The 25,515-nt window shown below is 51.9% G+C and overlaps 3 protein-coding genes and 2 non-coding genes across 5 annotated transcripts; 2 read left to right on the forward strand and 3 right to left on the reverse strand.

Annotated features, from left to right (window-relative positions):
• Nucleotides 1-2,679: 2,679 nt before the first annotated feature.
• PHYSODRAFT_323110 (hypothetical protein) lies at nt 2,680-3,624 on the reverse strand (the record flags this gene model as incomplete). Its single annotated transcript, XM_009518585.1, has 5 exons — nt 2,680-2,771; nt 2,831-3,170; nt 3,237-3,344; nt 3,423-3,518; nt 3,604-3,624. 5 exons carry the CDS (start codon nt 3,622-3,624, stop codon nt 2,680-2,682), a joined length of 657 nt encoding a protein of 218 aa, XP_009516880.1.
• Nucleotides 3,625-4,745: 1,121 nt separating this feature from the next.
• On the reverse strand, nt 4,746-4,818 carry PHYSODRAFT_t180. The gene has a single exon. It is a non-coding gene; the product is annotated as a tRNA-Val (tRNA).
• A 1,795-nt stretch (nt 4,819-6,613) lies between these two features.
• Nucleotides 6,614-9,081, forward strand: PHYSODRAFT_469588 (hypothetical protein; the record flags this gene model as incomplete). Its single annotated transcript, XM_009518586.1, is given in 2 exon segments — nt 6,614-6,898; nt 6,913-9,081. The coding sequence occupies 2 exon segments, from the start codon at nt 6,614-6,616 to the stop codon at nt 9,079-9,081; spliced, it is 2,454 nt and encodes an 817-aa protein (XP_009516881.1).
• Nucleotides 9,082-17,840: 8,759 nt separating this feature from the next.
• PHYSODRAFT_323115 (hypothetical protein) lies at nt 17,841-23,990 on the forward strand (the record flags this gene model as incomplete). The annotated part of the gene is made up of 10 exons (XM_009518587.1): nt 17,841-17,897; nt 17,938-18,051; nt 18,132-18,214; nt 18,251-18,311; nt 18,414-18,476; nt 19,013-19,590; nt 20,953-21,160; nt 22,551-22,805; nt 22,883-23,906; nt 23,959-23,990. 10 exons carry the CDS (start codon nt 17,841-17,843, stop codon nt 23,988-23,990), a joined length of 2,475 nt encoding a protein of 824 aa, XP_009516882.1.
• On the reverse strand, nt 20,716-20,788 carry PHYSODRAFT_t179. The gene has a single exon. It is a non-coding gene; the product is annotated as a tRNA-Val (tRNA).
• Nucleotides 23,991-25,515: the final 1,525 nt, after the last annotated feature.

Consider the following 25,515-nt stretch of genomic DNA (forward strand, 5'->3'; position numbering starts at 1 on the left):
CGTAAACAAAGCGTTCAGGTTTTAATTCGCGACCGCTTTTTATCCATCGCTATCGATCAAGCGCCGCTCGTTCCCGCTTTTGTCTTGACAACTGAGAAGTATCGAGGGGGAAAGGTCCTCAGTAGACCATTGCTCACTACACCCGAGCGAGTCCCCAGTACTAATATTTATATATGTTTGTTACGAGAGGGAAGTTCATCTTACACACATTTTCATCATTGAAACGCTAATACTCAAGTTTCTCAGTCATTTCATCCCAGCACGGCCCCACGCGGAGACTTGGCGGCTTCGCTAAATTGAAGAACAATGGGATCACGTGTTAATTTTCTGTAAGTAACGGGAAACGCCAATTCAGTGCGCGGATTCAATTTTGTGCGCGATTTTATACTTGATTTTAGAATGGGGGCTGGGAGCGTGCAAATCATGCATTATTAGTTAAAAGGGGTGTTCTCTTGATTTTAGTATGACCGTGCAAGGAAATGGTCCCCCTTTCAGATATTATAAAAATGCTCATATTCACGCCGTATGTATGCATCACCAGTCGCGTACTGACCTTTCCAGAAATGATGACCAGATAGATCAGTGTCTTAACTTTCTATTGGTACCAGTCCCATTCAAAACTTTTGCGTTTTGGCGGCGGTACACAGTTTTTCCGAACTGATCCAAAACCGCGTACTGAATTGGCGTTTTCCGTTAGCAGAGACCCATCGTTTCGGTTAACTTACTTAACAAAATTTCACTAGAGGCGAAGCTTTGGTCTGGGAGGACAGTGTAGACTTCCTTTGTGTGCAAACGTGGGGTAGGCAAGAATAATGTAATATGAAAATTGGTGGCAAGTTTTCAAACCCTCTTCCTGGGAAAAAATGGCAGGTTGCCGTGCAAAAGACACAAAAGAAGTTAGAGGCGCGCTCGGCCGGGGGCTTTGCCCCCGGCCGAGCGCGTTGACGTCATGCATTCCAGCTATACAAATTTACACAAGAAGGATTCATGGGGTTTAGTCAATTTAGAGCGGGGCCAAAACGAAGCCAAAAGCCATTGGCGCGAACAGACCCAGGAAAGAGAGCAATCCGTTAGTTGTTATTTCAATGATTTTGAGTAAATGTTATTGTCGCTTTCAGGATTTTGCGCACTCTATTCGTCTTATAACTCGTCTTCCTTAGAGGACGACTTACCGCGGGATCATGGTTCAGTTATTTGAAGGACGAATTACCAGAAAGCGCAACGAGCTATCGATGGAAAACAACGAATGGCGGTTGAACCATCCGCCATTCGTTTTCGCAACTCGCTAAACTGCAAGTTGCATGCTAGCTAGCTTTTCAAAGCAGCATTTGTATGCAGCAAGAGGGAAGTCCTACTATGGAAATATCTCTAGTCTAGAAGCGTCAAGTACTTCAGCGTTTCTTGACCGCTGTCAAAGCACGAATTAGCTGTCATGAACACAAGTTACCTCGTCAAATTTCTGGCTTACACCAGCAATTTGACGAGGTAACTTGTGGCCATGACAGCTAATGTGTGCTGTGAGCAACGATTTATCCGCAATGCACAACGATTTGTGACACCGCGAAGACGAGTTATATGACGAATAGAGTGCGCAAAATCGTTGAAAGCGACAATAACATTTACTCAAAATCATTGAAATAACAACTAACGGATTGCTCTCTTTCCTGGGTCTGTTCGCGCCAATGGCTTTTGGCTTCGTTTTGGCCCCGCTCTAAATTGACTAAACCCCATGAATCCTTCTTGTGTAAATTTGTATAGCTGGAATACATGACGTCAAGTCGTCTCCGCCAAAATGCATGAAACGCACAATAGCTTATAAGGAGAAAATGCAACTATCCTAGTTATGATTTTCCAAATAAATTTCATAAATTCAAGAACTGCTCACTACAGTGTGTGGTACACACTACGGATACAGTCGACATTCTGGGAACAACCAGTCACGAAATGTGCAAACTTTGTGATGTTACGGTAGCCATAATCTGTGGACTATGGACTCAGGCGACATTTGCCAATTTATACCGGAATCCAATGTATCATTTCATTAGTGGAACGCTAGAAGATGTAGTTCACGTAGAAGTAACCTGAATAAGTGACCCTAAATAGTGCGAATGATTCGAGCGGCGGGTTAATTAGAGCATCTCCAGTGGTGGGTCTTATCCTAAGACGTAACAGGGTCATTGAGACCACAATTTTACAGTTGAGACCCGCGCAGACCGACTTGCTTCCAGTGGTGAGTTGTAAAGCGAGTCTTATAAGTCCATTCCCGCATGTGAAAATTGCATTCAGTCTTGGTGCAATCTTTTAAATACGGTGACTCTTCAGTTTTGTATTGGTGGCATTAAGATTGTGGTCTTATTTTAAGACTCGAAAGCCAATCTATAGGTCCCGGTGAAGTTAAAACCTGCAATAGGACCTTGTGGTGGAAGCCTAAAGTCTCGGCCAAGTCTTAACAGCGTTACTTTTAGGATAAAACCGTGTTTGAGACCAACCGCTGGAGATGCTCTTAGGATGCTTGAGTTTATCAATGGCAGTGAAAGGTGAGCTATCCCAGCCTTCGCGAAGCCCTAGTATCGGGTTGTACGAGATTTTGCTTATTCCAAAGAAAAAAATATTTCGGCACTAACGTTCTCTATTGGGCGGGACATGCTAACCAACAATCGGCCCCACGTGAACTTCTATCTAGCCCTTGTCACGGTGACGCTCCACCGTATCCATTTGCATGAGCGCGCCTAGCATCGAGTAGACGGTCATCAGCTCTCTGACTTTGTCATCTGCAAGACAGAGTAGATCAGAGACTCTTGTGCCTTTCCCTGAAGACAGCGACGCTCACACTTGTCGGTTCTGATAAGGCTTGTCACCTTCTGGTGAAGGTCGACCTCGATCAAATTGATACTTGTGTCCTCGTCGGCTGGCTCATCGTCTTCAATCACCTCGCTGTCTCCCGTCACCTCTCCATCCTCCGCAGTTGATTCGGCAATGCTCGAGTCTTCATCGTTGCTGTCATCCGGCTCTTCGCTTTCGGACCGGAACGTGCAGGGAGGTCGCGCGGAGCCGGGTACTCTGGTTAAGACGCTGGTCGGTGCGAGGAGGCGTGCGCACCGATGATTCGTGTAGCTCGAGGGCAGGCTCCTGCTGTTGCGGATCGGAGGCACACGAGTGGGACCGCGTCGCTAAGCCCATCGATGCGTCACGTGAGATAGCTTAACAAGCTAACTGCTCGGTCGGTCAGTCAACACATCATCAGTGAGCACGGTAAGATTGGTGGTGCGTGGTAGCGACAGCCCGTAGCGACGCATGAAGCCGTTGACCCAGCGGGCTGACGCAACTAAATCAGCGTCGTCCAACTCAGATGCGGCAAGTCACTGCCTAGCGTCGCGGATCCAATCGCGAGAGGACTGGCGAAACAGTGCTTGATCGAGCACAATATCCTCGATCTTGGAGAGCCGAGGCTTAGCGCCCATCCCAATCAGGCAGCTGCGCAGCGATGACGCGGTCTGGCTAGCGGTGAACTGCTTCCACTATCGAGGCAGTAGCGCACTTGAGGCTCGGAAAGCTTCCAGCGCGGCAGGGTTGGGCATACCGCCGTTGCACTATCCACTGAACGAACTCTTTCTTCTCGGCCATTGACATAGGCATGTGTGACGACGGCATCTTCACTGGGAATGGTTTGGCGGTTAAGAAAATTGGTGATTCTGGTTATTGGTGGCTGAGATGAGACTATTATATTGGTACGGTACACTATTATTGTAGTATCGTCAAAACGGTACACAATTTGGTCTAGGTATACTATTCGGCATTATTCGATGGTTTCGGGACCCGTACCCAACCCGAATTCGGGTATACCCGACACGGTAGGGTACGTATAAAAAACGGTACGCGGTTGTGAGCCCTTCAACTAACTACCCACCATTCGGTTTCGTTTTGGCCGTTGATACAGCCCATGTTTTATAAACGGGTTAGGGTAAGGGGCATACTAAAAACAAGTAAGAAATCTTAAACATGGTCAAACATGTTGAAACATGGCCAAACATGTTCGGTTTGTGGGACGGGTGTCATGGCCTACAAACACTATGCAATTCCTATGGGCTAAGGTGATTTTCGGCTGCCAAACGTCGCTTTGCCGGCCCTTTAACCCTTTCGCGAGTATCCTCAATAAATTATAGTATACAACTCATTGATATTTCCTTCTAAAAGGGCACTCTAGGCCTTTTACAAAGTTACGGAGCCTTTTCGGTGTGTCTCATGGGACATGCCATCTACGGTGATTTACAGGATACATAGAATGTATGCGTATAACTTAGAATTTGTATTGGCAATGATTACATGATGATTACTCTGCGTACCGATTATGATTTGTTTTAAAAGGTTGATTACTGGCTTGAACTTGTGCAAAAGGGCACAGAATGCGCCCTTTAAGAGGGGGTACACTCTACCGTGTTTTGGAAAATCATCTAAAGGGCGCTTTCTGTATCCTTTTACCGCGAAAGGGTTAAGCCCTCTGAAGACCGACCCAGCGTTGAGGAGGGAATACCATGACTAGCCACTGGGGTGAAGTTTGCAGGCTCTTCATGCCTGTCAAATGTCGCTGGTGTCGATTTCGCTTGGACGTTCCGGATAGATTTGGGTTCATTTCACCCCCTCTGACTAAAAACATGGGTTCTATCTTTTCCGTTTCGTTTTTACCGTCGCTGCCGCGGGTAAGAGCGATAAGATGCTGTGATCGCGAATGCCAGGTTTTAAAAATGTATCAACGGCCGGGTTCGAACCGGCGACCTTCTGCGTGTAAAGCAGACGTGATAACCACTACACTACGCTGATTATACGGTCCTGCGCAGCAACTATTTATATATAAGTAATTTGAGTTAATATATACTTCATGGCTAACGGTCTCTTTCAGTCCCACATTATTATTGTTAGTATGTTGCTTTTTTATTTATGATAACTTAACAAATAGTGCTCAAGGGGATCAGCATAAGGCGCAGGAACAACACAAGACCGAAGGACGAGGGCGTGCTGGCTGAGACTGCGTGGTTTGTTGCGGCCACGACAGCAGTTGCCGGGGAAAGGAGTAGTGACCCGAGTACCTGGCTGAACCAAGACTACAAGACCGATACGGGCGACGGAAGCAGCGGACATGTCGCCACCAAGGCTTACCGCGTCTCCGCGAAGGGGGAGCCATTCATTGCCGACGTATGCTGATCGTGCCGGAGAAGACAGTAGGAGCTCAATTAGTGGCCGCCCACTATTGGAGTTAGTGGTGTGGACCACGTTCGAAGAGTGTAGATCACTTCTTCCCTAAAGCGCGCCACTAAACGTTAACAATACAATACAGACATCTGCTTCGATAGAGAACACTAGAAAACCTATAACCCTTTATATTGTATGAATGCTGATTGGCTCAGACATACAAATTTCCCTATTATGCTAACGCAATATTTCATTACCTTTCACAATTTTGTATATATCATGTGTTCTTTATTGAAGCAAAAGTCTGTACAATAACAAATAATGACGGTAATCTCGTTCTAGGAAGTTAAATATGTTTAACTATGATAACAATATTAATATTAAGTAAGGAAAAATGACAGTCGTGGTGCCGTGAAACTGGCGCATATCTACCGCACAATTAAAAGGCAATGTACAAATCGTAGATCACTCAAAAAACTGAATTTGAAAATTGATTTTTTTGGGGTTATATCGGCCGTGCTCAGAGGTAGCACTACATCAGTTAAAAGACGAGAGAAAAGCCAATCCATGAACTCGTTATAAGTCCCACCTCGATTTGATTCAAACGATGCAGGTAAAAAGGGAGATCAGTTCGTGACAGGTCTATACAAAATCAAGTGATTTATAAACACCTGAAATATCTTTATAGTTGGACCCCCCCCCCCTCCTTTTTTCCAATATAAAGTAATGTATATCGTGGGAGTGAATACACTCCCGGTCAAAATTATACGAACAGCTCTAGGCCCTCCTAACTCATTCAATTTTTCTCAATTTAAGGTGCGGTTTGGACAGAGGTTACACAACGTGCTGAGAAAGACGTAACATGCGCGAACACTTGTGTTTTTGCACTCCATGAGGTAGCTTGCATACAACAAACTGATTTTGCCTGGTGGCCACAAAATACGAACACCTGATCTACATACAAAATCAGATACTAATCAGATACCTGTCCAAAGAGCTTTCACTAGAGGTTTGTATTAGAAACTTTTCAAACTGCCAGTTAGGCAAAATCAGTTTGTTGAATGCAAGCTACCTCATGGAGTGCAAAAACGCGAGTGTTCGCGCATGTTAAGTCTTTCTCGGCACGTTATGTAACCTCTGTCCAAACCGCACCTTAAATTAGAGAAAAATTGAATGAGTTAGGAGGGCTTAGAGCTGTGTTCGTATAATTTTGGCCGGGAGTGGACGTAGGTAAGAGACTGAGTAAGTAAGTAAGTAAGTAAGTAAGTAAGTAAGTAAGTAAGCGGTAATGGGTGTGTATGAGTATGAAAACTGGTGCCGCGACCCGGGATTGGTGTGACCTTCTGTGTCTCGTGCTACTGCAGGTCAACTGACTTTACGAGCAACAACTGAGAAGAAGAGCAAGAACAAGAAAAAGAACAAGAAGATGGCGAAAGGATCTCAATCGGCGGTACCAGCAACTCCGATGAAGTCCGGCGGAACGCGAGGCGACGACTCGACGGCGGCCCTGATCACGCCGCAACTCGACCCGATTGCTGAGCGCCACGTCAGCTTCGACGAGTCGATGACTGGATCCGACGCCAAGGACGAAGAAATGGATGAAGATTACGACGATTACCTGGAGGAGAAGGCGCCTGCGCCAGCGGTGGTGACACCCGAGACTCCGGAAGATGCAGGGGGCGCAGCGGGGGCTCGCGCTCCCTGGCGCGCAGTCTCGCGAACGAGTTGGAAGACGACGCGCCTCCCGTCTCGCGCAACCTCGCGGAGGAGCTGGATGATGTGGATGGCCCTGAACCAGCGTATGATGAAATGGAAGAGTTTGAAGACAGCGCCGACAACTCAAGATTGCCGGTGCTGACGACTCAAGTGACCGAGCAAACCTCGGGCAACCGGCCGCCGATGGACGGAGACACGCCGGCAGCCAACAAGGTACTCGGCCGATGCTTTGAAGCAATGCGTGCGAGCGAATGGGGTCGACTCTTCGAGCCGCGCATGATCCGCCAAGCGGTGTGGGCCGACCTGAGCCACGAGTTGGCGCGACCGGTGAATGCGGTCACAGTGGAGCAAGTGGCGAACGACACGGTGACGTTCCTGAAGGCGTTGGGTCTCCGGCCCACACTTACCCTGTCGCCGTCGACTCTGGAGAGTTTCCTGCCCGCGGAAGCCGGAGCCGATCTCTGGCAATGGAAGAAGAAGTTGTGTACAGCCTTCGGGGTGACCCCCTTCTCCTTGGAACAGCCGAAGGCGACTCGCACCAACAAGGGGGGCGCGGACCCAGCGCGCGTCCCGCTCCCGCGAACTCCGAAGAAGACCGAGCGCGGTAACTCGGCCCAGATTACGACAGGAGGAGTGTTCAGTGCGTCGGGCGAGCGATCGCCGTACTTTCAAGACTCCCACATGGTCACTCCACCCGCGAAGACTCGTACTGAACGAGTTGCGCGTGGTGCCGAAGACTCGAGAGTGACCAGGAGCAGTCTACAAAGCTCCGGACGGAGCTCAAGTCGCAAGTCCCGCTACGCCGACGACTCATCTGATGACGACGATGACTTCACAGGAGACGGAGGTGCACAAATGGACGACTATCTGCGACAGATCCGGGAGGTGAGCGACGCAGAGACAGTGAACCCGACGCCGAGGCTCGAGGTAGCGATGCACCGACCACTGGGGCAGATCCCGACGTTCTCGGGCGCTCGCGACAGGAGCGAGAACTCGATGCAGTGGCTGCGCGCGTTTGTGTACGAGATGAAAGGTACACACGCGCCGCCCAATGAATGGTGCATGCCCTTCGAGCTCCGCCTGAGAGACGGCGCGGTACACTGGCACCGACAACTGACCAAGAAGACCAATCGAACTTGGACTCTGCTGAGCGAAGCCTTCATCCACTACTACTGCTCCCAGTTCAGCCAGTCAGCGGAAACCCGATACTACTCTGCCAAGCGCGACGACAAGGAACACGTCTGCGAGTACCTGAACCGACTCAACGGCTACGCCCGCAACGCAGGCGTCCAGTTCGAGAACGGCGGCCGCAAGGCGAAAGACCACGTCAAGCGCTTCCTGGAGACTTGCGGCGACCGTAAGCTGGAGAGACGACTCGCTCCTCTGCGGATCAAGGACATCCATGAGCTGGAGGAGATGATCATCGAAATGCTGAAGGTTGAAGAGCGACAGAGTTCGCGCGAGTCTTCGCAGTCACGATCCAAGGCTCGGGAACCGCCCCGCCGACGTGATGGCAGCCGAGACGGATACCGCCGCGATGACTCGCGAACTGGCCACAGCCGTGGGGATCGACGCGAACGAGATTATGAGCGTCGTCGCGACGACTCTAGGAATGTTCCTCGCGTGACCCTGGCCGACGCATCAGTGGAAGACATAGTCGTTGAGCTGCAAGGATGGGACGCCAGGAACACCTCGACCGGACGCGACAGTGCGCGCCAGCAGTTCAGCGATGACAGCGACGCCGCCAGCGATCAAGGCTCCGATGACTCGTGGTACTCGGATGAAGGCGGACACGATGGTTACTCGTCGGATGGCAGCGATCACTACGTGGCTGCGGCGAACGAGAGTGAACGACGCGCGGCAGCCGACGGCACGTACGCCAGGTCCGACAACCGGCCTTCCCGGCGCGACCAGAGTGGTCGGGAACCCAGCTGGGACAACCGATACCAGAGCCGAGATGGCCGTGACAATCAACGACACCAGTACGGTCCCTGCGCTGCCTGTGGTGGTCTCTCCCACTCGGCCCACTTCTGGAGCTGCAAGTTGTGCAAACAAGTGCACGACGCAGGCCGGTGCGAAGTCTTCCAAGAACTCACCAAGCTTGTCCGCAACAAGGTGGACAAGAAGGACCTCACTTCTGAGCTCCAGAACCTCCTCTTCACGGAACATTTAAACTAGGCATCCCGCCAACTGAAACTGGGTTGGTCCCAATCGGGCTGCCACAGTTAGCCGAGCCTGCAGTCGAAGCGGAGTGCATCTACGCTTTTGTGGGCAAGTGCGAATGGCCGGATGAAGGACGAGGTGCATGGGTGAACGCGACGGAATTTGAAAAGGAGAGAGCCGAAAGCCTCGGTGGAGGTGATTTGAGTGAGAAGAGTGATGAAGAAGTGATTGAAGACACTGCCGACGACTGGGTGACGAGTGCAGTGCAGGAAACATCGCGCCGACGACTCGACGTGGAGGTACGCCTTCTACCCGGAGAGCGTATGGGATGGTGGTCGGCGCAGAAATTCGACCGACGAGTACGTATGAGGACGCTGGTGAACGGAGCGGTCAACGACTCGCGGACGCGGATCTTGCTGTACACTGGAGCGAACGTCAGTGTTATTTCCGAGAAGTATGCCAACCGGCTGAGGATCAAGGGCATTCCAGACCATGGTCGGTGTATGGAAGTCCAGGCTATCACCAAGGGCAAGGCGACGACGACTCGGAGGGCGTCTGTGAAGATTACGCTCGGATGGGAGCGTGTTTACGTTTTTGAGATGTGGATCATCGACCACAACGCAGGCGTCGACGTGGTGCTAGGCACCGACTTCATGATCCCGGCTGGGATCCGATTGGATCTCTTCAACGCGGCGGCCAAGCTCCCGGACGAAGTGATGATCCCGCTGATCAAGACGCAGAACATGGTCGACGAGGCCGAAGGAGTCCACGTCAACGGGGGCCCGGTCTGTAACGGGGTTACATGCACAAGTGGCTACAGTCACTTGTTACTCTAACAGATGCGATGTCTGTTAGAGGTTTGGACACTTCCTCGACCTTGGTGTAAGGTACACCAATGGCTACATACATTTTTCGACCACCACGACGGGTGGTCCATACACATTTAGGATTCCAATTGGCTGAAAGCAACATCTTTTAGCCAATGAGTGACTTGCATGTTAGCAGAATCCTGCCAACCAGCCGTTGGCAGATTCCTAGTTTAGAATATTACATTTAGAGGAAGTCAGAAACATAAAACAAAAATAGCAGTTCTCATCTCTTACCAAAACCCGCTACTTCGAGTCTTTATCTTGTTTAAAGTATACTCGTGGATCTCGAGTATAATTAACTCTAATTTAAACTAAGCTATGCTTCCTCACATACACGCGCACACGTGTAAGCTAAAGTAGTGAGCTAAGGTAGGCCCACTACACCTGGTAGCACTTTGTAGTCCGTCCAACGACCGACTACCTGAGTTCGTACGTCACCGTACGAACGCGGAGCTGAGAACCTTCCCATGGATACGGAGGTGTCCATGGAAAGCTCCATTACGCCTGCAACTCACGTTGCATGCGCTGACTGTCCCCACCTGTCGGACCCAGAGTGGGAAGCTCTACAACGACTGTCAACAGTCATTCGTGAGGCGGCTGTAGCTACGATGCTGCGTACGCTAACGCCGACAGAGCAACATGGTGTTGCTCTGGGATTCATCATGAGGGAGCAGCGAGATGCTGCTTCGTCTACCACGGTGTCGTCGGGGACGACACCGCGCGCGCAATCGCTGAAGCTCAGCGTGAGCAATTACGTTGGAAGAGAGGGCGAGCCTCTCCTCCGTTGGCTTGTCGAACTCGACACTGCCATTGCGGCTCGACGCATCGTCGACCCGTTGTCGAAGGTCGCGTTCGCCATGTCATGTCTTGGCGGACGTGCAAGACGTTGGGCGTATGGACGCCGACTCTCGGATCCTACGTGCTTTAGCACGTACGACGGTTTCAAGGAAGAGCTCAGACAAGCGTTTGAGCCCCCGCAAAACGAGTTCCGGTCGAGGGCGGAGTTCCTCGACCTGCAGCAGGGCAAGCACGATGCCCATGCTTACGCGCAGAGAGCTCGGTACTTGGTCTCGAACATCGTGACCAACCCGATAGACGAGGCGACCAAGGTCGTCACGTTCATGAAGGGTCTGAGAGATGGGCCTGTAAAGTCCTATCTCTTCCGTGAGTACCCAGGTACTCTCGAAGCTGCGATTACTCTTGCGATGCAGGAGGAGTTTAGCCTGCGGCAGGCTAAACTACATGCGAATGCGCCGAGCCTGCAACCGCCTCCGGTCGCGATAGCGGGAGGTCCGGAACCAATGGACCTCTCGAATGCAACGGCTGTTGGTTATCAACAGCAACAAGGAAGTAATGTACGATGCTTCCGTTGCGGAAGGATCGGTCACTATGCCCGAGAGTGCACGGCACCCGTGCACCGAGATGGTGGTCGACGCAGCGATGCCGGGCATCGTCGCGGACAAACAAAAAACGCTGGAACCCAGTAGGTGCGGGGCGCCCTACTGGTAATGCAGTTCCGCGTGTCGACCTTGGACACGCGGCACTGAGGACTGCAGCCCCCAGTGAGGTTCATTCTCACTGCAAGAACCAAGATGACAAGCCTGACCTTGTCATCCTGAATGTGAACTCGATGAGAGCAAGCGGCTCTCTCCGTGCTTTGGTAGATTCTGGCGCGTCGAAGAACTTTGTTCGACTGCGAAGTCTATCGAGGCTTGACTTCGAGGATTTAAAGATACCTCGAAGTATGTTGGAAGTACGAGTGGCAACGGGTGCCGTCGTGAAGACCGAGAAGCGCATGGTACGCGTGCGCTTCACGTATGAAGATCAAGAGTTTGTCGAAACCTTTATCGTCCTCGCCGGCGGTACTAAAGAAGAACACCCGTCCACGGCTGGGCCTGGAAGAGGTCAAGAACCAAGCGGAGCCGGGCTCCGCAAAACAAGAAGACGGCGCATGCGAAGGTCGCTGCGCAAGTCTCGGCCTGGGGCCGAGACGCTACAAAAAATGTCTGCCGGGCAGACGGAGGCTGAGAAGCCGGACGTCGAGACGTTGAACGTCTTGACGCGTACCTGTGCCGGGTTCCGGGACAGGGAGATGACTCTCGCTAACCCTCCGACGCAAGCGTCGGAGTTGACTTCGCTTCCAGTCATGAGCTGGAAACGCTTCGCGCGTGACTTGCACGATGGACGCATCGAGCAAATATGCATTCTCTCGGACGCCGAGAGAACGAAGAGCGAGAATGAAGAACTGAGGCAGTTCTTCATGGAGACCACCACTGAGAGCGAGGACACTCTCAGTGCGAAGACGAAGAAGGAGCGCTTTGAAGAGCAAAGCTGGGACTCGTTGAAAACGAGTCCCTACTACGAGATCTTACGGGAGTACGCGGACGTACTTCCGGAAGAGATTCCTGCGGAGCTTCCGCAGGACAAGGGAACCCAGCACGAGATTGATCTCGTGCCGGGCACGAAGTAGTGTGTCACGCGGCAGTGGCCACTGCCGCGAGAGCAGGTCAAAGCGATCGACGACTTCTTCGAAAGTCGTCGCAAAGCTGGACAAGTGCGGGAATCGAAATCCCCGCACAGTGCTCCGACGTTCTGTGTCAAGAAACCACAGGGCGGCTGGCGCATCGTTCATGCGTATAACAAGCTGAACGATGCGACGATACCGGCGCAGACGCCGATACCTCGAAAAGATGTTATCATCGATTCGATGGCCAGGAGCACTATCTACAGTGCTCTCGATCTGCGCGATGGGTTCTATCAGATCCTCATGCGTGAGAGCGATATCCCTCTCACGGCAGTGAGCACGCCGAGCGGCATGCTCTGGGAGTGGCTAGTGATGCCGCAGGGTCTGAAGAACGCCCCTGCGACCTTCAACAGGTGTGTGACGCACTTGTTGCGCTCGGTGCGCGACTTCGCACCGAGCTACTTCGACGATGTGTTCGTCCACAGCCGGGCTGCGGACGGGATGAGCGATGTTGAGATGCACAAGGTGCATCTCCGAAAGCTGCTTGCGCTCATGCGCAAGCACAAGCTCTATGCGAACCTGAAGAAGTGCATCTTCGGGGCGAGTGAGATACCCGTGCTCGGGTGTCTCGTCGGGAAGAACAGTGCCCGCCCTGACCCTGAGAAGGTCAGAGTGATCAATGAGTGGCCGACACCGTCGAACGTCAAGGAACTGCGGCAGTTCCTTGGCTTGGCCACGTACTTGCGCAAGTACGTGAAGGACTACGCGGGCATGATACGCCCGCTGTCACAGCTCCTGAAGAAGGACGCCGAGTGGGTTTGGACTGCTGAGTGTCAGCAGGCCTTCGATGCAGTCAAGCGGGGATTGACTGAGGCGCCGATCTTGGCGGTGGCCGACCAAGATCGCCCATTCCACGTTGTGTGTGACGCATCCGACTTCGCAATCGGATGTGCGTTGATGCAGCCCGATCACGAGGGTCGTGATCGTGTCGTCTACTACCAATCGCGTCAGCTGAAGCCAGCTGAGCGCAACTACCCGGTACATGACAAGGAGCTCCTTGCCATGAAGTACGCACTCGCGAAGTTCCGAGTGTATCTACTCGGAAGCAAACCGTTCGTGGTCTATACGGACCACGCGTCGCTACGAACGGCTGTGAAGCCGCCGCACACCTCGCAACGGATGGCGAGATGGCTCTCATTCTTCGCAGAGTATAACTTCCGGGTTGAGTACAAACCCGGAAGACTCAATATGGTGGCCGACGCGCTCTCGCATCGACCTGACTACGCCACTACTGATGCCGACGTCAATGCCATTGACGCCATGCGATCGAGCACCCCAACGTCGTTACTGTAGGACGACGTGAAGGTCGCGTACGCGCACGACGCGGACGCGAAGCTCTTGCTGGCCTACCAGCCGTTGGCAGAATTCCAATGCTATGTATGTCGCTCATTGGCTAAAAGATGCTGCTCTCAGCCAATAGGAATCCTAAGTCTCTATGGACCACCCGTCGTGGTGGTCGTAAATGTATGTAGCCTTTGATGTGTCTACACCAAGGTCGAGAAAGTCTTTCGAACCTCTAACAGACGTCGTATCTGTTAGAGTTACAAGTGACTGTAGCCACTTGTGCGTGTAACCCTGTTACATCTTCACAGGCCCATCTCTCAGTCCCTTCATGAACGTGACGACCTTGGTCGCCTCGTCGATCGGATTGGTCACGATGTTCGAGACCAAGTACCGTGCTCTCTGAGCGTAAGCACGGACATCGTGCTTGCCCTGCTGCAGGTCGAGGAACTCCGCCCTCGACCGGAACTCGTTTTGCGGGGGCTCAAACGCTTGTCTGAGCTCTTCCTTGAAACCGTCGTACGTGCTAAAGCACGTAGGATCCGAGAGTCGGCGTCCATACGCCCAACGTCTTGCACGTCCGCCAAGACATGACATGGCGAACGCGACCTTCGACAACGGGTCGACGATGCGTCGAGCCGCAATGGCAGTGTCGAGTTCGACAAGCCAACGGAGGAGAGGCTCGCCCTCTCTTCCAACGTAACTGCTCACGCGGAGCTTCAGCGATTGCGCGCGCGGTGTCGTCCCCGACGACACCGTGGTAGACGAAGCAGCATCTCGCTGCTCCCTCATGATGAATCCCAGAGCAACACCATGTTGCTCTGTCGGCGTTAGCGTACGCAGCATCGTAGCTACAGCCGCCTCACGAATGACTGTTGACAGTCGTTGTAGAGCTTCCCACTCTGGGTCCGACAGGTGGGGACAGTCAGCGCATGCAACGTGAGTTGCAGGCGTAATGGAGCTTTCCATGGACACCTCCGTATCCATGGGAAGGTTCTCAGCTCCGCGTTCGTACGGTGACGTACGAACTCAGGTAGTCGGTCGTTGGACGGACTACAAAGTGCTACCAGGTGTAGTGGGCCTACTTTGGCTCACTACTTTAGCTTACACGTGTGCGCGTGTATGTGAGGAAGCATAGCTTAGTTTAAATTAGAGTTAATTATACTCGGGCCTCCGAGTATAGATTAATCTAAATAAACGATCCAAATAATGTTTTTGGGTTAAAATGAGAACTGCTATTTTTGTTTTATGTTTCTGACTTCCTCTAAATGTAATATTCTAAGATAGGAATCTGCCAACCAGCCGTTGGCAGAATTCCAATGCTATGTATGTCGCTCATTGGCTAAAAGATGCTGCTCTCAGCCAATAGGAATCCTAAGTCTCTATGGACCACCCGTCGTGGTGGTCGTAAATGTATGTAGCCTTTAATGTGTCTACACCAAGGTCGAGAAAGTCTTTCGAACCTCTAACAGACGTCGTATCTGTTAGAGTTACAAGTGACTGTAGCCACTTGTGCGTGTAACCCTGTTACATCTTCACAGGCCCATCTCTCAGTCCCTTCATGAACGTGACGACCTTGGTCGCCTCGTCGATCGGATTGGTCACGATGTTCGAGACCAAGTACCGTGCTCTCTGAGCGTAAGCACGGACATCGTGCTTGCCCTGCTGCAGGTCGAGGAACTCCGCCCTCGACCGGAACTCGTTTTGCGGGGGCTCAAACGCTTGTCTGAGCTCTTCCTTGAAACCGTCGTACGTGCTAAAGCACGTAGGATCCGAGAGTCGGCGTCCATACGCCCAACGTCTTGCACGTCCGCCAAGACATGACATGGCGAACGCGACCTTCGACAACGGGTCGACGATGCGTCGAGCCGCAATGGCAGTGTCGAGTTCGACAAGCCAACGGAGGAGAGGCTCGCCCTCTCTTCCAACGTAACTGCTCACGCGGAGCTTCAGCGATTGCGCGCGCGGTGTCGTCCCCGACGACACCGTGGTAGACGAAGCAGCATCTCGCTGCTCCCTCATGATGAATCCCAGAGCAACACCATGTTGCTCTGTCGGCGTTAGCGTACGCAGCATCGTAGCTACAGCCGCCTCACGAATGACTGTTGACAGTCGTTGTAGAGCTTCCCACTCTGGGTCCGACAGGTGGGGACAGTCAGCGCATGCAACGTGAGTTGCAGGCGTAATGGAGCTTTCCATGGACACCTCCGTATCCATGGGAAGGTTCTCAGCTCCGCGTTCGTACGGTGACGTACGAACTCAGGTAGTCGGTCGTTGGACGGACTACAAAGTGCTACCAGGTGTAGTGGGCCTACTTTGGCTCACTACTTTAGCTTACACGTGTGCGCGTGTATGTGAGGAAGCATAGCTTAGTTTAAATTAGAGTTAATTATACTCGGGCCTCCGAGTATAGATTAATCTAAATAAACGATCCAAATAATGTTTTTGGGTTAAAATGAGAACTGCTATTTTTGTTTTATGTTTCTGACTTCCTCTAAATGTAATATTCTAAGATAGGAATCTGCCAACCAGCCGTTGGCAGAATTCCAATGCTATGTATGTCGCTCATTGGCTAAAAGATGCTGCTCTCAGCCAATAGGAATCCTAAGTCTCTATGGACCACCCGTCGTGGTGGTCGTAAATGTATGTAGCCTTTAATGTGTCTACACCAAGGTCGAGAAAGTCTTTCGAACCTCTAACAGACGTCGTATCTGTTAGAGTTACAAGTGACTGTAGCCACTTGTGCGTGTAACCCTGTTACATCTTCACAGGCCCATCTCTCAGTCCCTTCATGAACGTGACGACCTTGGTCGCCTCGTCGATCGGATTGGTCACGATGTTCGAGACCAAGTACCGTGCTCTCTGAGCGTAAGCACGGACATCGTGCTTGCCCTGCTGCAGGTCGAGGAACTCCGCCCTCGACCGGAACTCGTTTTGCGGGGGCTCAAACGCTTGTCTGAGCTCTTCCTTGAAACCGTCGTACGTGCTAAAGCACGTAGGATCCGAGAGTCGGCGTCCATACGCCCAACGTCTTGCACGTCCGCCAAGACATGACATGGCGAACGCGACCTTCGACAACGGGTCGACGATGCGTCGAGCCGCAATGGCAGTGTCGAGTTCGACAAGCCAACGGAGGAGAGGCTCGCCCTCTCTTCCAACGTAACTGCTCACGCGGAGCTTCAGCGATTGCGCGCGCGGTGTCGTCCCCGACGACACCGTGGTAGACGAAGCAGCATCTCGCTGCTCCCTCATGATGAATCCCAGAGCAACACCATGTTGCTCTGTCGGCGTTAGCGTACGCAGCATCGTAGCTACAGCCGCCTCACGAATGACTGTTGACAGTCGTTGTAGAGCTTCCCACTCTGGGTCCGACAGGTGGGGACAGTCAGCGCATGCAACGTGAGTTGCAGGCGTAATGGAGCTTTCCATGGACACCTCCGTATCCATGGGAAGGTTCTCAGCTCCGCGTTCGTACGGTGACGTACGAACTCAGGTAGTCGGTCGTTGGACGGACTACAAAGTGCTACCAGGTGTAGTGGGCCTACTTTGGCTCACTACTTTAGCTTACACGTGTGCGCGTGTGTGAGGAAGCATAGCTTAGTTTAAATTAGAGTTAATTATACTCGGGCCTCCGAGTATAGATTAATCTAAATAAACGATCCAAATAATGTTTTTGGGTTTAAAATGAGAACTGCTATTTTTGTTTTATGTTTCTGACTTCCTCTAAATGTAATATTCTAAGTTAGGAATCTGCCAACCAGCCGTTGGCAGAATTCCAATGCTATGTATGTCGCTCATTGGCTAAAAGATGCTGCTCTCAGCCAATAGGAATCCTAAGTCTCTATGGACCACCCGTCGTGGTGGTCGTAAATGTATGTAGCCATTGGTGTGTCTACACCAAGGTCGAGAAAGCCTTTCGAACCTCTAACAGACGTCGTATCTGTTAGAGTAACAAGTGACTGTAGCCACTTGTGCGTGTAACCCTGTTACACCATCCCCCCCTCAAGGTTAGACGCGCCGAGCCACGGCACGTCAATCAGGAAATCGACCATTCGTCAATTCTTCACGTTGGGAGAAAGAAAACTTGAGCTCATTCCGCAATGAGCTCGTCGAAGAAGACCGACACAGCAGCAGAGGGGAAGCCCTCCGCCGGGATAGTGTGGAGAAGTGCTGAATAAGAATTGATATCCGAGACAGGCGGCAGGGCCGATCGACTGGAAGTATGGGGGATCAGCGATCGAGAGACAGGCAGCGAAGATCTATGGATCAGAGGGAGTTCTTCGGGGGATCTCAAGTGGCCCGATGACGCCGGTGCGTAAGGCAGGACATGCGGCAAGCTGGATTGTTGATGATCGCGTTCGAACCGTGGTGTGATTCGAGGCTGACCCAAGTCCCGATCGACAACAGGACGGCTGAGGACGGAAGATGATGGATCGGCGGCGGACGGCAACCGGCACAAGTCGTCAATCGAGAGGTGATCGCAGATCGGGAGTCGATCGTGGATCGGGAGCCGATTGTGGGATGATCGTGGATCGGGGATCGACCGCGATGGGATGCACATGGAGGACGAAGTCAGGACAAAAATCCAGTGGTTGTTTAGTTGTAGGATGATAGCGGTAGAGAGACACCAGCTAAACATAAATTAGAGCAGAATTTGCACCGAAGACCACAAGTTCCATCGAGTCACCAAGTTCCAGGAACTCGGCAGCGTCGACGCGTTGGGAGGTGAACTACCGGTACGGTTAAGACTGGATTAATACATTGGCCAGCTTGACCCACTCTAGTGATCTATCTCTTGTGTGCAAGTCCTCGATCGACCGGATATCAGTGCTTGGCCGGCGATCGTTCCTCCTCTCGATCAACCTCGATCCCGCTATAAGAAGCGGCAAGCAACTCAGGAAAGGAAGGGACACACCCGGAAAGGCAACTACAGGCCTTGGATCAACTCCAGGCCGACCGACCGCAGCGAACAACCCTCGATCGGAACGTATACTCGGACGCAGAGTGAAGACTACTGCGCTGCTCCACAAACTATCACCGCGTCACGCCAAGACACTCGACCTTCACCAAGCGCTGCATCTTCGAGCCCCGAGAGAGCAGATCCAGCCCGCCGACGGGTACACAAGGAGAGAACAAGTTCAGCCGATCACGGATCGTTGAGGGACCCCCTCCGTTAGTCGGTGTCTGGGCGCTGGTGGGAAGCTCGATCAGGCCTTAACCAGATTTTGGCCGATCCCGCTACACCACAATAGAGACTCTCTCTATCCCCGAGTACCGCGAGCGTCACAAAACAAAGCGTGACGCTCTTGCTGCCAAGGCTGCGGCGGGGACATCCCAGCCGGAGATTGTCCTCGAAGGTTCCTCTGTAGTCAACGACGCCGTTGACTTCGAGGACGGCGACGTGGAGATGGAAGAGGGCGAGGCCTCTTCTAGCAAGCGCAAGGAGTCTATTGACAGCGATAGTCTCGACCAGCATGCCGGGTCGAGACGCCCTCGTGAAGGAGACGACTCGGACGCTTTGAGCTCGAAGCGTTCGCGCGGCGAGAGCGACACTCCGCTCTCTGCTACTGGGGCTTTAAGCTCTCCACGTGGTGGGGCAAGTTCAAGCTCTCCGCGCGCTGCTCAGGCAGCGCGCGATCCGTGGATGCCGTCTGCGTCAGAGATCGCAGACCGTGTGGGCAACACTGCGCCTCCAAACGAAATCCCGCTGTACGTATGCAGCGGCATCCACGACGATGCTGTGGCGGAAGAGCAGCACTTTGCTCCAGCGCGTTCACGCGCTGGAGCAGAGGTTCGCTCCCGCTGGGGCTTCCGCTTCGGGACAGCCGAGCTAGGTGGCTCGTGCTGCCGGTATGGCTTCAGCTGCCCGACGTAAAAGGTCGGATGGAGGTGCATGCTAGATGGAATATCTAGCGTGTAGACGTTGCCATGCCTTGCCAACACCGTGAACGGCCCGATGAAGCGCGGAGCGAGCTTGCTCGCCCCGAAGTCGGAAACTGCATGTTTAGACAGGTTTTGAGTTGCTAACAAAACCAATGAACCCTTCTTGAATTCAACCCGAATTCGGGTATACCCGACACGGTAGGGTACGTATAAAAAACGGTACGCGGTTGTGAGCCCTTCAACTAACTACCCACCATTCGGTTTCGTTTTGGCCGTTGATACAGCCCATGTTTTATAAACGGGTTAGGGTAAGGGGCATACTAAAAACAAGTAAGAAATCTTAAACATGGTCAAACATGTTGAAACATGGCCAAACATGTTCGGTTTGTGGGACGGGTGTCATGGCCTACAAACACTATGCAATTCCTATGGGCTAAGGTGATTTTCGGCTGCCAAACGTCGCTTTGCCGGCCCTTTAACCCTTTCGCGAGTATCCTCAATAAATTATAGTATACAACTCATTGATATTTCCTTCTAAAAGGGCACTCTAGGCCTTTTACAAAGTTACGGAGCCTTTTCGGTGTGTCTCATGGGACATGCCATCTACGGTGATTTACAGGATACATAGAATGTATGCGTATAACTTAGAATTTGTATTGGCAATGATTACATGATGATTACTCTGCGTACCGATTATGATTTGTTTTAAAAGGTTGATTACTGGCTTGAACTTGTGCAAAAGGGCACAGAATGCGCCCTTTAAGAGGGGGTACACTCTACCGTGTTTTGGAAAATCATCTAAAGGGCGCTTTCTGTATCCTTTTACCGCGAAAGGGTTAAGCCCTCTGAAGACCGACCCAGCGTTGAGGAGGGAATACCATGACTAGCCACTGGGGTGAAGTTTGCAGGCTCTTCATGCCTGTCAAATGTCGCTGGTGTCGATTTCGCTTGGACGTTCCGGATAGATTTGGGTTCATTTCACCCCCTCTGACTAAAAACATGGGTTCTATCTTTTCCGTTTCGTTTTTACCGTCGCTGCCGCGGGTAAGAGCGATAAGATGCTGTGATCGCGAATGCCAGGTTTTAAAAATGTATCAACGGCCGGGTTCGAACCGGCGACCTTCTGCGTGTAAAGCAGACGTGATAACCACTACACTACGCTGATTATACGGTCCTGCGCAGCAACTATTTATATATAAGTAATTTGAGTTAATATATACTTCATGGCTAACGGTCTCTTTCAGTCCCACATTATTATTGTTAGTATGTTGCTTTTTTATTTATGATAACTTAACAAATAGTGCTCAAGGGGATCAGCATAAGGCGCAGGAACAACACAAGACCGAAGGACGAGGGCGTGCTGGCTGAGACTGCGTGGTTTGTTGCGGCCACGACAGCAGTTGCCGGGGAAAGGAGTAGTGACCCGAGTACCTGGCTGAACCAAGACTACAAGACCGATACGGGCGACGGAAGCAGCGGACATGTCGCCACCAAGGCTTACCGCGTCTCCGCGAAGGGGGAGCCATTCATTGCCGACGTATGCTGATCGTGCCGGAGAAGACAGTAGGAGCTCAATTAGTGGCCGCCCACTATTGGAGTTAGTGGTGTGGACCACGTTCGAAGAGTGTAGATCACTTCTTCCCTAAAGCGCGCCACTAAACGTTAACAATACAATACAGACATCTGCTTCGATAGAGAACACTAGAAAACCTATAACCCTTTATATTGTATGAATGCTGATTGGCTCAGACATACAAATTTCCCTATTATGCTAACGCAATATTTCATTACCTTTCACAATTTTGTATATATCATGTGTTCTTTATTGAAGCAAAAGTCTGTACAATAACAAATAATGACGGTAATCTCGTTCTAGGAAGTTAAATATGTTTAACTATGATAACAATATTAATATTAAGTAAGGAAAAATGACAGTCGTGGTGCCGTGAAACTGGCGCATATCTACCGCACAATTAAAAGGCAATGTACAAATCGTAGATCACTCAAAAAACTGAATTTGAAAATTGATTTTTTTGGGGTTATATCGGCCGTGCTCAGAGGTAGCACTACATCAGTTAAAAGACGAGAGAAAAGCCAATCTATGAACTCGTTATAAGTCCCACCTCGATTTGATTCAAACGATGCAGGTAAAAAGGGAGATCAGTTCGTGACAGGTCTATACAAAATCAAGTGATTTATAAACACCTGAAATATCTTTATAGTTGGACCCCCCCCCCCTCCTTTTTTCCAATATAAAGTAATGTATATCGTGGGAGTGAATACACTCCCGGTCAAAATTATACGAACAGCTCTAGGCCCTCCTAACTCATTCAATTTTTCTCAATTTAAGGTGCGGTTTGGACAGAGGTTACACAACGTGCTGAGAAAGACGTAACATGCGCGAACACTTGTGTTTTTGCACTCCATGAGGTAGCTTGCATACAACAAACTGATTTTGCCTGGTGGCCACAAAATACGAACACCTGATCTACATACAAAATCAGATACTAATCAGATACCTGTCCAAAGAGCTTTCACTAGAGGTTTGTATTAGAAACTTTTCAAACTGCCAGTTAGGCAAAATCAGTTTGTTGAATGCAAGCTACCTCATGGAGTGCAAAAACGCGAGTGTTCGCGCATGTTAAGTCTTTCTCGGCACGTTATGTAACCTCTGTCCAAACCGCACCTTAAATTAGAGAAAAATTGAATGAGTTAGGAGGGCTTAGAGCTGTGTTCGTATAATTTTGGCCGGGAGTGGACGTAGGTAAGAGACTGAGTAAGTAAGTAAGTAAGTAAGTAAGTAAGTAAGTAAGTAAGCGGTAATGGGTGTGTATGAGTATGAAAACTGGTGCCGCGACCCGGGATTGGTGTGACCTTCTGTGTCTCGTGCTACTGCAGGTCAACTGACTTTACGAGCAACAACTGAGAAGAAGAGCAAGAACAAGAAAAAGAACAAGAAGATGGCGAAAGGATCTCAATCGGCGGTACCAGCAACTCCGATGAAGTCCGGCGGAACGCGAGGCGACGACTCGACGGCGGCCCTGATCACGCCGCAACTCGACCCGATTGCTGAGCGCCACGTCAGCTTCGACGAGTCGATGACTGGATCCGACGCCAAGGACGAAGAAATGGATGAAGATTACGACGATTACCTGGAGGAGAAGGCGCCTGCGCCAGCGGTGGTGACACCCGAGACTCCGGAAGATGCAGGGGGCGCAGCGGGGGCTCGCGCTCCCTGGCGCGCAGTCTCGCGAACGAGTTGGAAGACGACGCGCCTCCCGTCTCGCGCAACCTCGCGGAGGAGCTGGATGATGTGGATGGCCCTGAACCAGCGTATGATGAAATGGAAGAGTTTGAAGACAGCGCCGACAACTCAAGATTGCCGGTGCTGACGACTCAAGTGACCGAGCAAACCTCGGGCAACCGGCCGCCGATGGACGGAGACACGCCGGCAGCCAACAAGGTACTCGGCCGATGCTTTGAAGCAATGCGTGCGAGCGAATGGGGTCGACTCTTCGAGCCGCGCATGATCCGCCAAGCGGTGTGGGCCGACCTGAGCCACGAGTTGGCGCGACCGGTGAATGCGGTCACAGTGGAGCAAGTGGCGAACGACACGGTGACGTTCCTGAAGGCGTTGGGTCTCCGGCCCACACTTACCCTGTCGCCGTCGACTCTGGAGAGTTTCCTGCCCGCGGAAGCCGGAGCCGATCTCTGGCAATGGAAGAAGAAGTTGTGTACAGCCTTCGGGGTGACCCCCTTCTCCTTGGAACAGCCGAAGGCGACTCGCACCAACAAGGGGGGCGCGGACCCAGCGCGCGTCCCGCTCCCGCGAACTCCGAAGAAGACCGAGCGCGGTAACTCGGCCCAGATTACGACAGGAGGAGTGTTCAGTGCGTCGGGCGAGCGATCGCCGTACTTTCAAGACTCCCACATGGTCACTCCACCCGCGAAGACTCGTACTGAACGAGTTGCGCGTGGTGCCGAAGACTCGAGAGTGACCAGGAGCAGTCTACAAAGCTCCGGACGGAGCTCAAGTCGCAAGTCCCGCTACGCCGACGACTCATCTGATGACGACGATGACTTCACAGGAGACGGAGGTGCACAAATGGACGACTATCTGCGACAGATCCGGGAGGTGAGCGACGCAGAGACAGTGAACCCGACGCCGAGGCTCGAGGTAGCGATGCACCGACCACTGGGGCAGATCCCGACGTTCTCGGGCGCTCGCGACAGGAGCGAGAACTCGATGCAGTGGCTGCGCGCGTTTGTGTACGAGATGAAAGGTACACACGCGCCGCCCAATGAATGGTGCATGCCCTTCGAGCTCCGCCTGAGAGACGGCGCGGTACACTGGCACCGACAACTGACCAAGAAGACCAATCAGACGTCGTATCTGTTAGAGTTACAAGTGACTGTAGCCACTTGTGCGTGTAACCCTGTTACATCTTCACAGGCCCATCTCTCAGTCCCTTCATGAACGTGACGACCTTGGTCGCCTCGTCGATCGGATTGGTCACGATGTTCGAGACCAAGTACCGTGCTCTCTGAGCGTAAGCACGGACATCGTGCTTGCCCTGCTGCAGGTCGAGGAACTCCGCCCTCGACCGGAACTCGTTTTGCGGGGGCTCAAACGCTTGTCTGAGCTCTTCCTTGAAACCGTCGTACGTGCTAAAGCACGTAGGATCCGAGAGTCGGCGTCCATACGCCCAACGTCTTGCACGTCCGCCAAGACATGACATGGCGAACGCGACCTTCGACAACGGGTCGACGATGCGTCGAGCCGCAATGGCAGTGTCGAGTTCGACAAGCCAACGGAGGAGAGGCTCGCCCTCTCTTCCAACGTAACTGCTCACGCGGAGCTTCAGCGATTGCGCGCGCGGTGTCGTCCCCGACGACACCGTGGTAGACGAAGCAGCATCTCGCTGCTCCCTCATGATGAATCCCAGAGCAACACCATGTTGCTCTGTCGGCGTTAGCGTACGCAGCATCGTAGCTACAGCCGCCTCACGAATGACTGTTGACAGTCGTTGTAGAGCTTCCCACTCTGGGTCCGACAGGTGGGGACAGTCAGCGCATGCAACGTGAGTTGCAGGCGTAATGGAGCTTTCCATGGACACCTCCGTATCCATGGGAAGGTTCTCAGCTCCGCGTTCGTACGGTGACGTACGAACTCAGGTAGTCGGTCGTTGGACGGACTACAAAGTGCTACCAGGTGTAGTGGGCCTACTTTGGCTCACTACTTTAGCTTACACGTGTGCGCGTGTATGTGAGGAAGCATAGCTTAGTTTAAATTAGAGTTAATTATACTCGGGCCTCCGAGTATAGATTAATCTAAATAAACGATCCAAATAATGTTTTTGGGTTAAAATGAGAACTGCTATTTTTGTTTTATGTTTCTGACTTCCTCTAAATGTAATATTCTAAGATAGGAATCTGCCAACCAGCCGTTGGCAGAATTCCAATGCTATGTATGTCGCTCATTGGCTAAAAGATGCTGCTCTCAGCCAATAGGAATCCTAAGTCTCTATGGACCACCCGTCGTGGTGGTCGTAAATGTATGTAGCCTTTAATGTGTCTACACCAAGGTCGAGAAAGTCTTTCGAACCTCTAACAGACGTCGTATCTGTTAGAGTTACAAGTGACTGTAGCCACTTGTGCGTGTAACCCTGTTACATCTTCACAGGCCCATCTCTCAGTCCCTTCATGAACGTGACGACCTTGGTCGCCTCGTCGATCGGATTGGTCACGATGTTCGAGACCAAGTACCGTGCTCTCTGAGCGTAAGCACGGACATCGTGCTTGCCCTGCTGCAGGTCGAGGAACTCCGCCCTCGACCGGAACTCGTTTTGCGGGGGCTCAAACGCTTGTCTGAGCTCTTCCTTGAAACCGTCG

Source organism: Phytophthora sojae, assembly GCF_000149755.1.
Source record: "Phytophthora sojae unplaced genomic scaffold PHYSOscaffold_1, whole genome shotgun sequence".
In the NCBI taxonomy this organism is placed as follows: Eukaryota; Oomycota; class Peronosporomycetes; order Peronosporales; family Peronosporaceae; genus Phytophthora; species Phytophthora sojae.